The 21,285-nt window shown below is 40.6% G+C and overlaps 1 protein-coding gene across 3 annotated transcripts in view; it reads left to right on the top strand.

The window, feature by feature from the left end:
• LOC129370127 (membrane-associated guanylate kinase, WW and PDZ domain-containing protein 3) overlaps positions 1 to 21,050 on the top strand; it is a 67,351-nt gene extending 46,301 nt beyond the window's left edge. Inside the window, exons 8-19 of one of the 3 annotated variants that reach the window (XM_055045830.1) lie at positions 86 to 247; positions 2,793 to 3,312; positions 4,221 to 4,770; positions 5,206 to 5,269; positions 6,208 to 6,630; positions 8,789 to 8,851; positions 12,443 to 12,643; positions 12,720 to 12,796; positions 12,876 to 13,022; positions 14,224 to 14,362; positions 15,051 to 15,154; positions 16,629 to 16,797. In XM_055045830.1, coding sequence (XP_054901805.1) covers positions 86 to 247; positions 2,793 to 3,312; positions 4,221 to 4,770; positions 5,206 to 5,269; positions 6,208 to 6,630; positions 8,789 to 8,851; positions 12,443 to 12,643; positions 12,720 to 12,796; positions 12,876 to 13,022; positions 14,224 to 14,362; positions 15,051 to 15,154; positions 16,629 to 16,697 — 2,519 coding nt within the window. In that variant the 3' untranslated portion in view covers positions 16,698 to 16,797. Of the gene's footprint in view, positions 1 to 85; positions 248 to 2,792; positions 3,313 to 4,220; positions 4,771 to 5,205; positions 5,270 to 6,207; positions 6,631 to 8,788; positions 8,852 to 12,442; positions 12,644 to 12,719; positions 12,797 to 12,875; positions 13,023 to 14,223; positions 14,363 to 15,050; positions 15,155 to 16,628 lie in introns of all 3 variants that reach the window. The other 2 variants (XM_055045829.1, XM_055045827.1) reach the window with 2 other exon arrangements.
• The last annotated feature ends 235 nt before the right edge of the window (positions 21,051 to 21,285 follow it).

The raw sequence follows: 21,285 nt of genomic DNA, 5'->3' as shown, positions 1-21,285 counted from the left end.
TTTGTCTCCTGTCTGGTGTGCTTTTCTCATTAATCAATCTTCTGCCTCTTTTTTGTGTTTTTCTCTTTACTTTGTTCATCATCAGGGTTCACGGACCTGCCTGAGGATCTCAGGGGTTTCCCTGTCCATGCACACTTGATCAAGGGCTCCAGAGGGTTTGGTTTCAACATAGTCGGAGGAAGCCGACCAAGAGAGTTTCTCCAGGTCTACAGTGTGACGGCAAGTGGCCCCTCCACTCTAAAGACAGGTAAAAACTTTAAAAATTAAAATAATCTTATCTATTTAGTCCTGGGTTCCAAATTGTATTGATTTCAGTCACTGTAAAAGAGATTGTTGCTTCTATTTGTAGAAAAATTTTGACCTGTTTACCACTGAGATCTACAAAAAGCTGCCATCAATTTGAATCCCAGCATGTTCAGTTACAGAAAGACGTAGAGAGCCGAAAAAGAAAAAAACAAAATCATCTTTGCAATACATCTTCCCGGCAAATCTTGATCTCTCTCACTCTTTTACAGCCTGTACAAACTGTAGGCTTACAGTTTGTCATAGTTTGTCAACCTGTCATAGAAAATACAGTTTTCTTTAATTTTCTGGATTTTTTATAATAACACCTCAGTGAATTTGAACATGGCTAACTTTGAGAGGTTTTTTTAGTCTGTAACATCATCCACACTGAAGAGTGTTGTCAGCATGAACCAGCGGTATTTGAGAAATATTATTTGTTTTCTGAAAGCTATTGAATTGGCCTATCTGCAGACTGTAGCTATTATTACTTAAGTCATGGAAAAGTTTTGGTGTATTTGAAGTAACAGCAGGGCAGGACGACATGCTTGAAAATCACGATATTAGGATTTCATATCAGTCGATATGGATAATTATAATTTAGTTTTGTGTTGAAATATGTGAAATATTACCTGTTTTATCTACAAACCCTTTTTGAGATGTTCTAGTCATTTTTTCCTTTCACTCCACGCCGTTAGTTCTTATTCTTCAGCAGTTTTGAGGCACGATAGCAAAACCTTAAACTGCTGCTGCACACGCTAGGCAAGAGGTCATTGCTAGGTAACCAGAGCGCAGTGAGTGATACTTTGCTTAGCTGATATTGAGCAGCTAAAGTTTTCCTTCTGCCTACATCCCCCAGAATGCTGTGCGGTTCTGGATTCATTGAAATTAATTATACATTTCATGAAACGTATTTTCAGTTGATATGCGTCAGTCTGTAATTAAAGTGTTTGTACATCTTTTCCTCACCTGCATCTTTATTTTTTACATACAAAAAGAAAGTGTAGATAAAACCCTTTAATCCTGGTGGCTAGTAATCCATAATCTTGCTATCATAACACTTGCAAATACAGTGGCGCACATCCTGTTTACAGACTGTCACGCAAATTCTCACAGAGGCAGCTATTACCGCTCCAGGAGGCCAGAGCACAGGCTGATCTAGTTCATATCTGTTAAATAGGCTGGTTTAGGCAGATTACTTTTTCGGATTAGTCTGCAACCGCACAGATGAATTTTATAAGCAAACACAGAGACGCGGACGAATGTCTCTGCACTTTGCATGTTCGATGTTGGGCGTAACTTGGCTGTTGATTATTGATTCATTTGAAAAACAACATAGAGCTGTACACAAGACGACAGTATGGACAAACAGATGAGATCCTTAATGCAGGCATCCAACAATGGAAGTCTGCATCTGGAACAGTTAGTTTGGTTTTATGTCAAAAATTTCCAAAATGCGATGGATCCTGGAGTCAAGCCCGGAAGTTTAGCCTGAATGGTTCTGGATGGTTTCCTTGGTTCTAGTTTTACCGTCTCATTAGTTCTCAGGTAAATGGGCGCAGCGTTTCCTCCTGTATTCGTCTCTTAGCAGAGAGCCGACTGTCCCATGAACCTGAAACTTTTCAGCAATGAAACTGCTTGGAGATTTTATTGTCACCTTTCAACATTTTAGTTCCTTTGAAATAAACTGAATGTCTGATGAAAGACTTAAAGACACCAAAGTAAAACATTTAAAACGTGACTATTACACTACTATTAGCTGTCTTTCTAGGCTAACCATGAATGAGTTCATGCTGTTTTTAGGATATATTTCAAAGATAAACAGTTTAGTCCTTTTCACAATTTTATTTGTTTACTCTTATACCTACAAAAGACCAGAGTGGACAGTAACTAGTTACATTTACATCATTAACTTCTTGGAAAACAATTTCAGGAGTATTATTACTGTGCTGTACTTCTTACTTTTACTTGAGTACTTTTATCATGAAGTAAAATGTTTGGATACTGACTCACCAGACATGCACCTGCATTTTTTGTTAGTTTGATAAGTTTTATAGAAAGAAATTAATTTTGAAAATATTTTAGATTGCCTGATGTTATTTTGCAATTATATTATTAATCTGAATAATTTTCTCAAAATACCAACTTTCCACATAATTCTTCATAATGTTCTATCTGATTATGTAATTTTTAAATGATTGATATTTGGATCAGTTACTCAGTAAAAGAATACCCTTTTTACAAAATACTTTTACTCAAGTATTTTATTCGCATGGGTGGCTAATTTCTTCCTTTTACTAAAGTGAAAATATGTTGAAGTAGTGCTACTCTTACTTGAGTGTAATTTTTGGGTCTTCTACCCAACTCTGTAAAGGACATGATGGTATGCTTTACACATAAAACCTTTAGAAGACAGAGCAACAATGACATTTCAAAATTTTCACTAAATATTACATTAAAAAAATTGTCTGTTGCATATTAAAATGTGTTGTTTTTTTTTACTTCACCAGCGGACATACTCGTGTACATCAACGATGCTTGTGTGTTGGGAATGTCTCACAAAGAGGCGGTAGAGATGCTCAAATCAGTGCCTGTGGGCCACAGCATAGACATAGAGGTGAGAAGGGGGTATCCGATGCTCTACAACCCGGACGGCCGCCCCAAGCAGCCGTCACCGAGGTACCTGGACGCTGAGGACCACCATGTCACGCCTACCACCACCCAACCACAACCTCTTCACCAGCTACCTCGCCTTTCAACACCTTCACCACAGAGCCAGCTCTTTAACGGCTACCACAGCGACAGAGGCTACGTGGAGCACGGCGTGACCCTCGATGCCAATGGAAACGCCACATCGTACGCATCCAGACTGCCTCCGCCGTACAGACGCTCCAGTGTGAGCAACGCTGCGCCCTTCTCCCCAGTTCGGCCACCACGGTCACACAGGAGCTTAGTCAGGCTGCAGTCGCTGGATCCGACGCTAGCCAGCCAGAGCGACAGTGAGGTTGTTTCTGCGGTTGGTTCACACAGGTAAGAACCCGAACTTCACCTTTTCCAGGGGTAGGCAACTCCAGGCCTCGAGAGCCGGTCTCCTGCAACTTTTAGATGTCTCCCTAGTCCAACACAGCTGATTCAAATAGCTCAATCACCTCCTAAATGCAGTCAGGTTCTCCAGAGTACTGCTAATGACCCCATTACTTGACTCAGGTGTGTTGAAGTAGAAACACATCTAAACGTTGCAGGAGACCGGCTCTCGAGGCCTGGAGTTGCTCACCCCTGACCTTTGCAGACGCAGAGATTACACTTTAACTGCAAAATTGTATCTAATTTAAGTTAGTAAGTTGACTTAAATCAGTTTGAGTAAGTTGCTTGGTATTTCCAACTCTCTCTACTCGAGTTGATTAATTTTGAAAAAGTAAGTTTTTGATGATGGTGTGTTTGGCTCAAGACTTCATGTATGCAAACACAAATGCTTTACTTGAGTTTTTTTTATATTCAGGAGGCAGTAATTTATCTGACTCATAATAAAGAGATAATCGCAGTGTTATCATGAACTAAGCTAGGCCAATTTCAACTAATTTAGGAGTAAAGCACAACCCACTTATGGAGGTCTTAGTCACAGGTTTGAGTCCCAGACTGATGACCTTTGCTTGCTGCGTGTCTTCCTCCTTTCTCATTACACACCTTCCTGTCTGTCCTTTCTCAAATAAAGGCCACCAGAGCCAATAAAACCTTAATAAAAAGAATTGGGTGAAAGAAGAAGGTCAAGGACTCAATTAAAAACTAATTTATTGTAAGTTATATGAACAGTTATTTTTTGTGAGTTGTGCTACCTGATTTAGAACTGCTTACTGCATTTATTTGACTATGAGTTTGCACGTGTTTTTTAAGCAAGGTGTAGTTCAGTGATGACTTTGCCTTCGTCTCTTTCTCCTCAGGGCGTCAATGATTCGAAATCACAATAATAACTCCCTTACGACACCGCAGCATCATTTACGTTACGGAACGTCGAAGTCGTCGGAAAGCGACTTATCCACCTGCACCATGCCGGGGACCAGGCTGCCGCTCCCCGAGTCGCCGCGGAGGCCGTCGTCTTCCTCCGGCGGGCTCCGCGGCGCTCACTCCCACCTCTTCAGACCGCAGACCTCCCATCTCAGACCGCCGCCCACCAGGGAAAGCCCCCACCACCATGGCGTCAATGGTTTCCACACCAGCCCCACTGCCAGCCCCAGCAGCGTTTCCTCTCCCGGCGCGATGAGCGTGGGCAGCGGGTTCGGGGGATTCACCGGAGGGGAACTTGTTCCAGTGGCCTTGGCGCAAACCGAAGGAGGCCGGGGCCTCGGGTTCAGCCTGATGGCTGGTGGTTCTGGAGGCAGGTCGACCATGGTGGAGAGAGTCTTTGACAGAAAGCAGTGCAACTCCCTGCAGCCAGGGGACGCTGTTGTCAAGATCAATGGAGCTGACGTCCAGAGTCTCAGCCTCATGCAGGTAATAAATACAGTCAACCTACATTGTTTTACCAAGGGCTGGACAATTTGGCTGAAAATGTGTCGTTACATCAGGATTGCATGTCAGTCGATAGTAATAATGATCCAGTTTCTGCTTTAAAGATCTGAAATTCTGCTAATCTGGTGGTGTGACCACAGTTCTAACTGAGTTAGTTGATTCCGTCACACTGGAAAAAACACAAAATACAGCATTTCAATCTAGTTTCTAGTTGAAATAAGACAAAACTAACTTACAAGTAACTTGTCAACAAGAAGTAGGATCTTGTTTTAAGTCAATAATTCTATAATATTCATGAAAAAGTGCCAGCTCCCCTGGCAGATTAATTCACCTTTATCATGGAAAAAATGTCTTGTTATAAGTTAAATAAACTTATTGACTCCAAAAAAATAACCCCAACTTTTTCTTTTTTTATAGATTCAAACAATCCTGCAGGAACACACAAAACAGGGAGAAGTTATTCTGCTGGTTCACAGAGGAGGTAAAATACTCTCAACCTGTTTGGAGTCAGTCGCTGTTTCCATTACAAATGTGATCAAAAGTTTCTCATTACACCGCCAGCGACAAAAAAAAAACACTATTTTGCTTTCAGACTTCAAAATTCATTTTATTTGTTGTTTTGTTTATTTATTTTGGATATTTAAAATGTCTTTGAGTTCCAGTGTGAAATGATCATTAGAATTTGAAGTTTATTGATCTTTGTGTTCTTGTGTTATTATTTGTGGCCCTTGGATTAATTTTGGGACTGCAATTCAAGAATGGGACAAATTTGGCCTTGCAGCATTTTTTGTTAGGATTATATTTTCAATGGCAAGTTTATATCTTAAATGTACAACACAAATAATTTTTCTTGAGTTAGTCTTTTTAAAATTATTATTGTGTGATTAACATCCAGCATGTTTTCACTGAAAAACAGACTTTGGCACACCCATGTTTTACATTTGGCTAAATACAGCAAAAGTTGTAAAAGATTAAAGTAAATAAATTTTGTAGACTTGAAAATTTTTAAAATAATTGGTGCAAGCAGTTATATAACTATAAACATTAAGGTAAAAAATATTCAGAATTTTTCTCTTAAATAAATACATTTTATAACATTTATATTAATATGTTAAATTATTAAATATTTGATAAAATGTTAACTTTTTTATTTATTGTTGTTCAGGTAAAAGAGAAACAATTCCCCAATTTTTTTTTTTTCGTTTTTATTTGGTGGGGAAAATTATAATTTTGGCCTCTGAATATTTTCAGCCTGGGGATTTTGGCCCTTGGCTCAGAAAGTTTGGACACCCCTGGTTTATCACAATTGAACAAAACGGCCTAATTGTGAAATTATCCGTTGGTGGGAACTCAGCTACTAACTTCGTACCGTCTAACGCTCGGTGTTTATATCCGATTTCTTTTCTCTCGTCGTTTTAGGCACCCATCACTCATCGGTTTCTCCAGGCTCGGTTCGGAGACTCCCTCCACCGCTACTGCGCCCCCCTCCTCCTCCCGTTGACGCGGACAATTCGTCGTTGCTCCCAGAGGCGCTGCCCGTTCCCCGCACCGCCACCAGCAACCCTCCCTCCCCGCTCCTCACCAGCTCCTCTCTGATCCAGAGCACCAGTTTCCTGGAGTCGATTCCAGTGACCCTGACCATGGAGCCCAAAGACTGGATCGACATCGGCCTGGAAGACGAGGCCGGCGGCGGCGGCGGTGTGTCTGTGCCTGACGCGAGCCTGGAGAAGCGGAAGGGCGAGCGGACGCGCCGCTTCAGAGGGTTCGACGTGGAACTGAGGCGAAAGCCCGGGGAGGGATTCGGGTTTGTGATTGCCTCTCAGGACTTGGAGAACGGAAGAGGTAAGAGCTAGCATCACCACTTCGGTGCACTAAAATATCAGAAGTGGAGGACTTCTGAAAAGCATTAGCAGTTGGTTACCTGCCCAAAGCAGTGGGTTTTATTTGGATGCCCTTGTGCAAAGAAGCACCATTAGGTAATTGCACATTAAAATTGCTTGGCATGGCCACAAGCCACTGAATGAGTCACAAAGCCTCATCTACATTTTCCTGGTACATTTGTTCACCTTGCAATTTCAAAGAATTAGTTTTGCATTCAGTCTTTCAGGTTGGTTTATTGTGAAGTTCTTTTGAAATCTCCTGGTTCTGGTTGTTTAAAACAGAACTTTGTTCGACCTCTTCTGTATTTACCGTCGTTGTCTGGTGCTTTTGAGCTCACGGCTCTTTGCTAGAGAGTTCAGGTCCTTCAAGCTCTGGAGCATTGAGAGCTAATTGGACCCCAAAGAGCTCCAGTGAAGGACTGGTCACTCTGCTACTCTGCAGAAACACAAAATATTACCAAGTATTTTTGTGTAAATATCTTGGTGCACTTGAAATAAGACAGAACTAACTTTAAGTAACTTTCATTGAGATTTAGGAGCTTGTTTTAAGAAAACAATTTCTTAACATTGATCTAAAATGTTACTAGATCTACTGGCATAACATGGGAAAGTGCTTTGTTATCAATAAAATAATCTGCCAGTGGAGCTAGTACTTTTAAAACAATAAAAAGGAAACATTAGCTTAAAACAAGCACTTCTGTTTTGCTGAAAAGTTACTTATAAGTTTAGTCTTGCCTTAAATCAAGTGTACTAAGATATTTACACTAAAAACTAGACCAAAAATCCTTGGTAAGATTTGGGGTTTTTGCAGTGAAGAGATACAAATTCTTTAACCCTCCTGTTGTCCTCGGCTCATGTCGACCGAGGACAAGCCCTTAAAAAATATGTTTTTCAATTGCAGCTGCATACAGAAACTTCAATCTAACAGTCCTGCATCAGAACTATGGTGTGCACAACTCAGGGGGAAGTTTAGGCTCAAGCAATCCAAATGTGAACTTTACAAAAGAAATAAAGATAACCAAACCCAGGCCTCAGGTCAGACTGACCGGAAGACTAAGGAAATCACAGCTGGACAGGCAAACAGTATGGAATGGCATCATTGATCTCCGTAAAACTGATATCTTTTCAAATTTCCCCCCTTCCTGTTGCCCTCGGGTTGACATGACCCGAGGACAAGCCCTTATAAAACATTTTTTTAATTGCAACTGCATACAGAAACTTGAAATCTAACAGTCCTGAATCAGACCTACAGTGTTCACAACTCAGATGGAATTTTCTGCTGGAGCAATTCAAATGTGAACTTGACGAAAAAAATAAGAACAACCTCCTCTTGTCTTCGGGTCAAAATGACCCGAAGACAAGAGGAGGGTTAAGTCTGTTTGTTTTTAACAGAATAAGAGGCGTCCAGAAATTAATGGATTTGTTTTTCATAAATGTTTTAATCCACAATCATAACTGTTTCCTGCAGAACATTTTTGTTTGTTGGCTTGTTTTCTGTTGCCACAGAGTGTTGAGGTTTATTTATGTCCTCTCTGGGAAGAGAGCTGCTCTTATCGCCTCTCAGTTTGGTGTTTATTGCATCTACAGCAGGTGAAACGCAGCATCCCCAACGATGCATAAGCCTCTGCTCCTCTCTGGGATGCAGATAAAACTGCTTTATGGTCGAACACAAACACGTGTGTGTTTTCACGCCGATAAACCCCCATGTCGTCTTATCTTGTCAAGAAGTCCCCTCCATCCCCGTCTCTCTCTCTTTCTTTCTTTTTTCCGACTGTCCCGTCTTTCTCTCCCTCTCTGCCGCACGTCTCATAAGCTCCCGCCCACTCTCCGTCTCTCACCCCTCTTTTCACTCTGCAGTAAAAGCGTCCAGTCTGGTTTTCAGGAGATTAAAACTCTCCCCCTCCCTCGTACCTCTCTGCTCTCTCCACCACCTCTCTGAAAGCTTCAGGGAAATGCTGAACATTTCCCTCGCTACAGAGCAACAGAGGGGGAACAGCCAGCCTGTGTTTTAGCTCCTGTTGCAAGTGAAGCCTTCAGGCTGCTGGACTTGGAATAAAGGACTTTTTTTTGTTTTTTTGCTGTTGTTTTCTTTCTTTTCCTTTTTCTTTTTGTTGCATTAGCTAATCAAAGAGCCATGCTGGAGAGACTACAGTCTGCTTTGAAAACTGTAAAGGAGTCCAAACGTAAATATCTTTAATCACTTCATGCTTGCATGTCCTGAAGTTTGCTTGTGTGAAAGTTGGTCACATGTCTCAGATGCTGCTGCTGCTGCTGTGGTTGCAGAAGTGGACTTTTGCATGTTATGATCATCTGTAATTTTTGAGCTGTCAGAAAGACGAGTAGAGAGAATTTTAGCTGCGTTTTGAGGAGAACCTGCCGACGCTCTGTGCCAACTACGTCCGCATCTGAGCTGCAGAGGGGATGACAGAGAACGGGGGGCTGTTACCTTTCATGAATGGTGGCTGCAGGACGTACCGCAGTGGGATTACGGTAGACACAGAGAGCCACGAGGGAAAGACCCCACAGGATAAAAAAAAACAGTCTGTGCATTCGCATGCAGCTGTGCCTGTTTTTCCACATCTGTGACCAAATGTGTCCGTCCCGGTCTCCGGGCATGTGTGTGTCTGCACAATGGTGCCGTGTGCGTGTTTATTCATCTGTTTGCTGATGTATTATGCATGATAAGAAGACTATGTCCAAAGCTGCCTTGGCTTTGATCTGACCTGATTGCCGTTTCTGCCTGGGTCACCCAGATTATGTCCAGATTGGAGATGTTTCTGGGCTCTGAGTCGCCTTTTAACCGAATCATCGTCCCTGTCTGACATGCACTTCATCTCCTTTGGCATATTCTTCTCCCCCTCGTTACAGGTTAAATCTGTTGATAAGCATTTTAACTTTAAATCAAACGTGCTGTTTTTATCCAGAGAGCGATGAGGGTTTTTGGTATTAAATGAAAAATGTTTATTCTGGGTTACGTAAGGCCACTGGCAGGACTCTGGAGGGGCCAGCTGTCACCAAAACGCAGCTTGCTCTCAACGCAGGGACGGGGGTGGAGGGGCCAGCAAATAAAAACCCAGAAGATTCACATCTGAGCAGAGAAAATCTGTGAGGAGCTTCTTATCTGCTGAAGGAGATTATTGTAGGAACATTTAAATCTCGGCTGCTCCGTATTTTTTCCTCATCAAACTCGTACGCTGGTCAGCATTGAGCTTAAATCTCATCACACAGGATAAGACGAAGTGAGGAGGCTAACCGTTTCTGTTTTTATTACACTTTTATTTATTAATCTACTTTATTTATTGCAGCTCGTGACGATGAGCCAAGGCTCAGAGTGGAAGATTGCCAACATTGTTTCCCAGATACAGCAAAGGAAAAAGTATTTAAATAGAACACGTGTGTCAAACTCAAGGCCCGAGGGCCAAATCCGGCCCACTGGTGCTTTTATGTGGCCTTAAAGATAATAGTTGTGTGTTGTAAAATTATTTTATCATTTGTATACTGCCAAATTACAGCAACCAAGTAAAACATGACTAAACATATAAGTAGAAGATGAAAAAAAAGAGAGAAAAATCTCAAACAGGTGAAGCAGGAAGTAAATAAACTGAACTTTACAAGGAGAAATGGATTATAAAAATGAATATCAGTCAACTGATGGAAACAACGGATGTTTAGAGGATTCAAATAGAGACCGTATGAATGAATGAATCAACACTAGGCGTGCAAAACAGAAAAATGTTTCCCGTAAATGTACAAAAACTTTATGTTTAAATAAATTTTAACAGATGCAAAGTACAACTTCAATAAGTTTGAACCACAAATTTTCCTTAAAGACAAGTCGCAGAACTTGGAAATCAGTTTGAGAACTATGGATCAGTTACATCTTCAGTGCAGAAGACATTTCTTCTGCATTATGACGCTAAAGCTAATAGCTACCCTCTTCAATCAGCTCCAATTTCCAGCAACTCCTAAATTTCCCCACTCTGAATCAACAAATTATATCTATAATTTCTCCTAAAATCTTTTGGCTTCATAACTGTTGATGTGAATAATTTTTAAGTTGTTTTTTTAAGAGTTAAATCAGGCGGAGATTTGCAAAGAGTCCAATAATTATCCAGACAGGAAGTAGCGTCATCAGTGATCTTCCTGAAAACAGCATTCAAGTAGCATTATATAATAATATGCTTCATTTTAATAAGACAGACAAAAAGCTTTACATGTTCCACTTCCTGTTTCACTTCAGAAACGACTGGATTTCCATTTCTACCTCCATTATCAATGTAAATAAACATACATCTAATTCAAACAGACCAGTGTGTAAAGAATAACTGGATAACTAGCCACAGCATTATTTATACTGATGTTGGTTTCAGGAAGATGTTAACTAAATCCTCCTGAGTCATTTAGTCGGGATTTATACTAAATAAAGATGTTAAGAGAGTTACCTACTGCAGGGTAGTTATAATCTGATGTATGTTTTATAACAGAACCTCTCTACAAGAGCAAAAAACCTGAACTATCCCCTTAAATGCTTGCTGAGAAAAATAAATGTTGCAGTGTATTTCTTTCAGACATGAGTGGCATACTAATGGAGACAACCTGCAAGTTTGCAGAACAGCAGAAAATTACTGACGTAGTATAAATATTAAGCATAAAAATCCAAAATGTGACGTTGCGAGACAGATTTAGGACAGAACAATCAGTTCTGGCCTGAAGGCTTCTGGTCATGACTCCTTGTTCTGGAGGTAAAAGACGAATCAATAGAGGGGGGAAAATGTTGCTGGCGCGCCAGAAAAAGATGAATTAGGATGAAACAAAGGAGGAATGTTTCAAGGAGACAAAGAGGGTTGAAAAAACTCCCACTGCAAGTAATTTATGGGATTAACCCAGCCAAAAAGCAAGCTGAAGCTTAATTGCAGCTTGTTTTAGCAAATCTAGAATGCTCTGTGTTGGGATAAATCTTCCTGCTCCTAAACAGAATCGATAATAAAAAATTAAAGCGCTTTTATGCTAGTTAAGGTTGTATCACTTTAAAGATGACCTTTTATGTTTCCTTGAGGAGGTTAAGGTAGGTTTATGGACTGCACAAAACATTTTCATTACGTTTTTTTTGGCTCAAGATCATTATTAGAAAATTAGATTTCAGTCTGTTCAGTTCTGCACATTTTGAGCTCCTTTCAGATCAAGCATAATGCATCTTTGATAAGCATTAGTAGAACTTCCTGCACAACCAACAAGAGTGCAGCAAATGGTTTCTGAGTGGTAAGTGAACGACTAGGGCTCTCAACGTTAATAATCTAAAACACCTTAATATAACATAAGTTTGCACTAACTATAGCTACTTAGTGCATTGGTGAATTCCATCGAATCACAACCAGCTTATAGTCAACATCTCTAAATTACATTGGAATAAAATTACTTCTTTTAAACCTTCCAGAATATGAAACAATAAAACATTTTCTTAAACACATTTTGAAAATGGTGTAATTAAAACAAAAAACATTTTTTAATCAGTTGACACCACCATCAACAACAAAACACTTGTCTTTTCCAGCAGCCATTGTACAACACAAACAGCAGTAAAACCAGCTATTAATTTTCTAGACACCAAAAAACAGTAAAGTGGTTTTAATTGGACTGGTTTTAGAAGCAGTTGAGACCCAAGTACAAAAAAGTGCAAAATGTGAATTTTACACAGTAGGTCCCCTTTAAATATGAAATAAAATTGTATATATACCTTTTAGATTGGTCTGACTGATGGATTTTTGTTCTTTCAGCCGCGTCCCTCCTTCCTCACCGCTTCGTCACGGTCCGGCGCGGCAGCCCGGCAGCGAAGAGCGGCCAGATCCGGCCCGGAGATCGCTTGGAGGCCGTGGAGGGCCGCTCGGTGGTGACGCTGCCTCACCGAGAGCTCGCCCAGATTCTTCGCAGAGCCGGAAACACGCTGCGCCTGACCATCGTGCCCCGGCCCAGCACCTGTAAGCAAACACAACACAGAGCCAACCAGCCTGGCTCTCGGTCAAACATTCTAACCAAAACGTTCATCCACCTCAGACGCTTCAAACCACACAGAAACCGCCGACCACGACCATGGTCACAGGAGCAGAAAAGGTCAGAGGTCACGCCCAAAGGTAAGGATATGCTTCTCCTAAAGGCTTGTGTGCTTCCAGAAACGGGAGTGATCATTGTTGCCTTTCTCCCTCCCTCCAGCGCGACTCCAGGTATTACAGCGTCGACCTGGACCGCGGGCCGTCAGGCTTCGGCTTCAGCCTCCGAGGCGGGAGCGAGTACAACATGGGCCTCTACGTCCTCGGGCTGATGGAGGGCGGCCCGGCGTCACGCAGCCAAAAAATACAGGTGTCGTCAAACTTTAGACAATCCAACTTTAATTTGAGCAAATTTATTCAACAGGTAAAAGTACCTTTACTCAGAAATGCAAAATAAACAAAAGTTTTTCCTTCATCTTTTTTCATGATTTTATCATTCATAGTGTTTTAATTGAATATTTATAAAATATTAATGTTACATTACCATTGCTATGACAAGCAAGTCTGTTTCAATAGTAAATGTAAATTGTTCATTATGTCAGGATTGACAACAAAAAGCCACACTGCAAAAAAACTCCAGCATCTTACAAAGTCTAGTTTCTATTGCAAATATCTCAGTAAACTTGAAATAAGACAAAATCAACTTATAAGTAACTTGTGATCAAGACAAAGGAGCTTGTTTCAAGAAAATAGGTCGTTAATATTGATAAAAAATGCCAGTTCCTGTGGCAGATTATTACAGCTGTAGCAATAAATTTTTCTCATGTTATAAGTGAAATTATTTACCAGGGGAACTAATACGTCCTCATCGGTTTTAAGGAATTATCGACTCGGTTCAAATTGGGATCAAAATTCCCATATTTGGTACATTTTCAGCTGATTTTCGCTCTCACACTGCACTGAGTCAAACGACACAAACCACTTGAAAAACCTGTTCCCCTCCTCGTCTGTGGGGGCGCTGGACTGAGAACCCCTGAAGGAAATGACATAAAAATTCTGAGAAAGACGCCGAACAGGACTTCCTTCTTTGCGAAAATGTAAACAAAAATTTTACCGCTTGTAAGATTTCTTTTCGTCTTTGGTAAAAGATGATGAGAAATTTCTCCCGCTACGTCTAGACACACTTTTATTTCAGTTGAATTTACCCACAATGCCCTGCTCTGTTGACCACTTCCTGCTTTTGGTGCTGGTTACCAAAAGAGAAAAAACATTTGCTGATTAGTTTGTAGAAAAACAAACTAATCTGTCTCAACAGGCCTGGTGTGGATGCAGCCTAAGCATCTCAAGAGTTTGAACAGCAGCCATAAGTACGCAATTATTCTTAAATCATATGCAAAAACTACAGTGTGTACTGAAAAGCTGGAGCTTCAGATGCAGAGCAGCTAACATCAGAATCATAACAGGGCGAGTTTTGACGAATCAGGAGATATGGAGGTGAAACACCTGCTCACCTTTCACATTGTTTTTATTTCCTCCTGCGAGTGAAATGAAAAGTGATGGTGTGCTTGCAGGTCAGCGACCAGCTGGTGGAGATCAACGGGGACAGCACGACCGGGATGACCCACAGCCAAGCCGTGGAGATGATCCGCCGCGGAGGCCACCGGATCCACCTGGTGCTCAAGAGAGGCAACGGCTATGTGCCTGATTACGGTGCGACACCGCCCGAGGTTTTTCAAGATAAATCCTGCAAAAATATAAAACCTTCAGGTCCAGTTTCTACTGTAAATATCTTAATACACTTCAAAACAAGTAACTCTCATCAAGATATAGGAGCTTGTTATAAGTCAATAATAATTCCTTAATTATTTCCCGTATAACAAAACATTTTCCCCATGTTATAAGTGAAATAATTTACCGGTGAAACTAGAACTTTTTCATCAGTATTAAGGAATTATTCGCTTAAAACCAACTCCTGTATAGTGTTAAAAACTTACTTGCTTGCAAGTTAGTTTCGTTTTATTTTAAACATACTAAGACATTTGAAAAATACTTGGTAAGATTTTGTGTTTTTGTAATAAAAGCACCAAAATACATGTTAGGTGCCTGAATGGACAGATGTATTTCATAATGATAAACTCATGTTCTTATATTTGCGTCTTTTGGGTGTCATTTTCTTTATTCCTCTCTTTTATCTTAATGACTAACTAAAATCCTTTCCACTGTTTCCTTCTCTCTACTTCTCTACTTTTTAATCTACTTTTAATCCATCACTTTTCTGCTCCATTAAAACCTCCTTTCTGGTAACATTTTCACTCCACCTTCCCCTGGTGCATGTCTTGGTTGTCCCTTTCATTCCTCTTCATTTCCACTCGTTTTTTTTCTTCTCTTTGCCTCTCAGTGGAGCTCTCCAGTTTGTCTCTTTGTATGACCAACTCCAAGCTAGGCGAGCCTTGCTTCTATGTCATTGGACGGACAGAGAATACGCGGTTGGTAATGGTTCCTGTTAGTTCTCCCATTTTCTGCCTCTCTACATCTCTTTAACCACTCTCCACTGCTGTCTGCGCTCAGTAAAAGTTAGCATATGTCGGACCTCCTCATTATAAGATTATGAAAGTAGTTTGTAGTGAACAACGTTATGTTTCTTGCAAATTCGCCTCTGAGCAGAATGCTTTTGCCTTCATGATTTGTGAGTATGTGGATGCATAATCTGAGAGCACGCTAATAAATAAATGCATGTTGTATGATTAATTCATGTTGCAGCACAGTAAGGATGTTCTTACCCAAGACGACCTTAAGAGCAGTGAAACACTTAAGCTAGAAGCTTCTTAATGTGCAGTGCCTTGCAGTCGTATTTATGGGGGTTGAGCATGAAAATCACATTTTGTTAGCATTTTGTCTGACAGACCAGCACAAAGTCATGCATAATTGTGAAGTGGAAGGAAAGGGAAGCATAGTTTAAAGCATATTCATGACAAAAAATCTTCAGAACCCACCAAGCAACACAAGCAGAGCTCTGTCATGTTTAGTCAGTTGGTTTTCCTAAATCGTATGCAAAAACTACAGTGTGTAGAAAAACATCAACAGCGGTTTTCTGTTGATGTACCATCCAGAAGCCACTTCATATTGTCTTGTTGGTTGAACAGAAAGCTCTACTTATGCTTTTCAAAGATGTACGGTTGTGTATAAATGCACTTCTGTTTGCAGACATTTTTAAGTAAACATTGAGTTGGGGGGCGTGGCCAGCAGCAGATTATTAGGATTTAAAGTGACAAGAGGCCCTAAAATATCTCATTAGGATTTGACGAAAAATAAAAAGCTGAAAAGTGTGGAGTGAATTTGTGTTTATCCTCGCCGCAGCTCTAAGCTTTACTGCTGCACCTGCAAATCTTTTCTGGTAACATCTTTAACTTAGTTAGCCTTAAATTGATAGAGCTGCTCTTTGACTAGGCCATTGTGAATAAATGAACTTTAATTAGAGGAGATCTGTTTTGTAAAATTCTCATTTTTGTTCTTCCATTTGGATCTCTACTGCTTCCAAAAATAGACAAAGAGCTCAAACCATTTATCCAACCATTTTTACAAAATAAGTTTTTTATCAAAATCAAAAGCCCAGAAATTCTTTGGGAACCGCTGACCCAACCTGTTTAAGGAAGAATAATTGTTTGTGTTTAAAGTAACACTACTTTGACTGGCATGAAAGTGTTTTATTTTTAATTTAAGAACAAGGAGATTTATCCAAACATAAATAAAACAAGCTGTAATTAAACTCTATATTGCTTTTTCACTGGGTTAATCTTAAAAATAAATCCTTTAAAAAGTCAGTGAACAAGACAAATCGTGTAAAATTTTAAAACTTCATTCATACTTCTGCAAAGCACTGCGGACCAGATAAATCTGTCAGGCAAAGATTTAATTTTTCTTCCTGTCATCTAGCGACTTATCTTGTCTCCTCTCCGTTTCTTCCTCACCTGTTCAGCCCGTGAGCACAGAATCACCTCCTCCTCCCTCCTGCACAACCCCAAAGAGCAGAGTCTGGCTGCAGTGAGCTCCAGGAGGGGGCGCCGCGCCAAGCAGACGAAGAGGAGCAGGTCGGTCGGAGACGTGAAGGAGAGCAGGACGGGAGCGATCAGAGGAAGAAGGCGGGGCTCCGTAGGAGGAGGTCGCTTACGGAGCCCCGCCTCTAAGCGCGGGGACGGGAGGAGGAGGCCTCAGAGTTTACCGAGAGACGTCATCAGGAAATCTGAAGATGAAGAGGCAGGAAGGGGAAGAAGAAGAGAGAAGGAAAGAGGGAGGAGCAGACAGAGAGAGAGGAAAAGCAGGAGTTTGGAGAGGAGGAGGAGGATGACAGAGGAGGAAGTGGAGGAGGAAGGATCTGCTGCTGAAGAGGAACCAAAAGGAAGAGCGAGTTCAATAGAAAGTGAAGATGACGATGTTTTCCTACCTATTCCAGTCCCGATGCACAGACTCCCCAGACCGAAGGAAAACCAGGAGGACGGAACTGATGAAGACTGGAACATGGCGGCAGAATACCGGAGCCTGAGGAGGGACAAAGAGGAGGAAGAGGAGGAGGAAGAGGAGGAATGCGGCGCAGAGTCGGGCATCTCTGATTGGCCCTTACCAGGTGTCACCGTGGCGGGTCCGGAGTCGCACAGAGAGCCGTTCTCTTTCCTCGCCTCCATGCTGTCCGAGAACCAGCTGGGCGACGCCACGTCTGAGTCTGGAGACAGCCAATCAGACGCCAGCGTCTCCGCCGCCAGCATTTCAGGGCTCTCGCTGGCCGCCGCCGCGCTGCCCGGCCCGTGGCTCGTTCCGGGTCAGCAGAGGCTGGTTCAGTTTGAGGATGAGCGACACGGGCGGGACAGGAGAAGGAGCAGCAGCAGCAGCAGCAGCAGCAGCGCTGTCTCCTGACTGTCAACGAGCGATGAAACACGCAGCATTTAAACGGCATCAGATTCTGTTCCATCTCCACCTGCACCAACCGTTTCTGAGTCACTTTAAACCTGCAGCTCATGTTCTTTGTGCCTTTCTGCAGCTCATCTCTGGACCACAAAGCGCCACATTTCCGTTTGAGCCTCCACCAAACATTGTAAACATTTTTCCAGAACGCTGCTGCACATTTCAACCTACCTTCAGTTACTGACCCATTCTGCAAAAACACAAAATATTCCCACGTGTTTCTGGTCGAGTTTCAAATGTCCTGGTGCCCATGAAATGTAGTGCAATAAAAGATTAAACAAAGTTATTTCTGACGGTGTTGTTAAATTTAAAGGAAAATACTGCTTCCACTGATAGATTATTTCTATGGAAGAAGAATAAGAACAAAATCTGAATTCTGATTTTTTTTTTTTAAATCTGAATTCTGAGAAAAAAATTTTACAAATTCAGAGAGGATAGTCAAACCCTCCTCTAAGTGGTCCTAATCTGCATATTTCACTTATAACAAGGTGAAAATGTCCTGTTACTGTCAGCGGAACTGGCAAGTATTTATCTATATTCATCAATTAATCACTTAAAATGCTGAAAAGTTACCTGTAAGTTAGTTACGCCTTATTCCACATTTACTAAGACATTGGCACAAGAAATTAGACCAAAATTACTTGGTAACGGTTTGTGTTTTTGCAGTGTATCCACTTCTTCAGCTTCCCTCTGTCCACTTTTGATTACAGCAAAGACTTTTTACCTCATGAAGATACTGAGCAATAAAAATGCTGCGACTGTCCGAGACTATCAGCCGTCCATATGCACTCCGCTGCGTGTGTGTGTGCGTGTGTGTGTGTGTGTACGATAACTGTTTCAGTGTGTGTGTGAAACCCTTTTTGAAGCTTCCCTATTCTGTAAATATCTGTAAAGAAAAAAGTGAAGAGTTTATTGTAAATATTATAGTTGGAGAAGCTCTGATTTGTATAAAATTAATATATTTGAATATATGCACTGAACAGACACATATATACACATATATCTTACAAATAACGGGTAACTGACCGTTTTTATTGTTGTGCGATGATGTGAAAATCAGTACCCAACTTCTGTGAACACATAAATATACAGTGCCTTCCAAAAGTATTCACATCCCCAGAACCTTCTCACATTTTGTATCGACACAACCACAAAATGCAGTGTTTTAAATATTATCAATGTGACCGACGAAATATTTTAAGAATAAAGAGCTGAAAAGTGTGGCGTGAATTTGTGTTTATCCCCTCCCCCTGACTTGACGTTAGCTTTGTCTTTTAGAGTAACAGCTCCAGGTCAGTTGCTAACCCTCAAATTGATTCTTTGACTAGGCCATTCTGATGCATAAATAAGCTAATTAAATGAGACCTATAATGCAAAAATCACATTTTGCATTTTTTTCTACTTCCGTTTGTGTCTCTACTGCTTCTAAAAATAAACAACCCAAGCGCTCAATGAAAACACCCAGCTGTTTTCTGGCAACAAGTTAAAATTGTTGCTTTAACTTGATGTTTGGAAAATGAGCCGTTTGAGAAACATCTGTAAATCTGCGCTGTCACCCAGCAACCCAAGCGGTGCTCCAGGACAGTTGGTCAGCTGGATTTACAGCTGTAAAATGGCTGCTGGAAAAGGCAAATGTTTTTTTTACTGACTTACCATTTAGAAACCGCTTGCTACATTCTTGTTGGTTGTGCAGGAGGCTCTACTTTTGCTTTTCAAAGATGTATGGTTGCATAAATGTGCATCTGTTTGCAGCCATTTTTATGTGGGAGTGTAACGTTGAATTGGGGGCGTGGCCAGCAGCAGCTGTTTATTTGGATTTAAAGAGACAGGAGGCCCTAAAACAGCTCATTCTAGTTTTAAAAAACTAACAAGCTCCTATCAAGAAGCATTAGCATCCATTGTATGTAACTAGCAATCTATAAAGTTTTAGCAATATTAAAATTGTAAGGCGGCAATACAGTGACGTTTTGTCCTGCCCTATTTTCTGTTTGTTCTTGTTTTATTCTCTTGAATACCTCTGATACCTTCACTGAACACCTCAATTTATGCTAATTTTGAATTATTTTGTGAGAACTAGAAAACACTGTATTAATTTCAGTGGTTGTTTCTGACATGGCAGTTGCCCAGGGTGGCATTAGGAAGTGGGCAGCAGTTTGAACAAGTTTTAATACGTGTTTGCTTGTTTTTCTGCTGTCACAGAAATCCCAATTAAAGTTGCTGAAGCTTGTTGTGCCCAATTCCAGTCATTCAGAGCAACTTTTAGATGCATCTGTGCTTCCTGAATCAAAAGACTAAGCTCCTGAATCAGCAGTAATCCAACTCTGCAAGAGCCTGGAAATGAGCCAATCCAGCATTTGGTCAAGCTGGATTGGAGTAGGCCACCAAAAATCTAATGAGGTTAAAGGGTGTGAATACTTTTTCAAGGCACCGCAAACAAGTACTACAGACTACAGGCGTATGTTCCTATTTATTACTGTGCAATGATGTGAAAAATCCCACCTTTTGTAAACACACAAACAATTGTAGCACCTGTAATAGTCTTAAGTGAATGTTTTGTAAAATGCTGCTTGAGTGTTTCAGAGTTGAACCGTTAGCGAAGGATGCCAAAAAATATGCACCCGGTGTGTGTATTCATATTTCCAGTACTGTTGTTATCGTGTATGTGGGGTCAGAAGAAAAAGAGAAAAACAACAACAAAAAAAAACAATATCTAGATTCCTGAGAGTGCTGTGCCCATTGTGCCACGTACAGTTGCCTTGGTAACAAACCACTTTATCCTAACCACTGATTTTTCTTACTGTGAAAATCTTTTGCTCTGAGGTTTCTAATGCTACAGATGAGTGGACCGTTGAGGAATTTCAGCCATGCCAAAAAGAAAAGTATTTTAAAAAGATAAAAAAATTTGAGGAATCTGAGCTCTGAGATGGTGAACTAGCACATCACTTTCTGTTGCTCTTTTGAAATTATTATGATTTAAAGGAATCAACCTGAATGGATACTGTGAGATGTTATTTTTCTATTTAAATAATAATGATAGTAATAAAGAAGATTTTTCTTTTTTTTATATACTCAGGTTTTCTGACACTTTGCTCTAGAAAAGCCATTCGGGTGAGAAGCTGCTCTTGCATTATTATTTTAACGCTACAGCAATATTATGTTGATTTTCTGCAGCTGCATCAAAAGACACAGACTGTTATTACTACCAGTCATCTCCCAAATGCATAAATCAACTTTACCTGCTGTTTCCAGTCCATTTGATCGCTCTGCTGTGCTGCAAATGACCAGGCGATCATGTTGTATTCTCCAACACACTGTAGCTTTGCCTATTTTATAATGTTTGCTAATATTGTTATTTTTTAATATATATGTTCATTTTGAAATTGGCTGAACTGTAAAGTGAAAATAAAGTGCAGAAGCATTTTTTGTTTCTTTTTTGCATTGACTTGAATGTCTCCGTGTTATTAATGTTTATGGAGCCTGTTATTAGACAGCAGATGGCAGCAAAAATGCATTACAGAGTTTTGGACAGAAGATAAAAATTGGTTTTATCTTTTTTTTAACTATTTGTCACTGCGACATTATTAGAAATAAATAAGAAAAAAGAAGTGGTAGCCTGCAGATGATACATATTTAATGTTTTTCTGGGTAAATTGCAGAATTTTACAGTTATTAATCGA

Source organism: Poeciliopsis prolifica, unplaced genomic scaffold (assembly GCF_027474105.1).
Source record: "Poeciliopsis prolifica strain line A6 unplaced genomic scaffold, Auburn_PproV2 SCAFFOLD023, whole genome shotgun sequence".
In the NCBI taxonomy this organism is placed as follows: Eukaryota; Metazoa; Chordata; class Actinopteri; order Cyprinodontiformes; family Poeciliidae; genus Poeciliopsis; species Poeciliopsis prolifica.
Note: the sequence above shows the minus strand (reverse complement) of the source record. Positions and strands in the feature narration are given on the sequence as shown.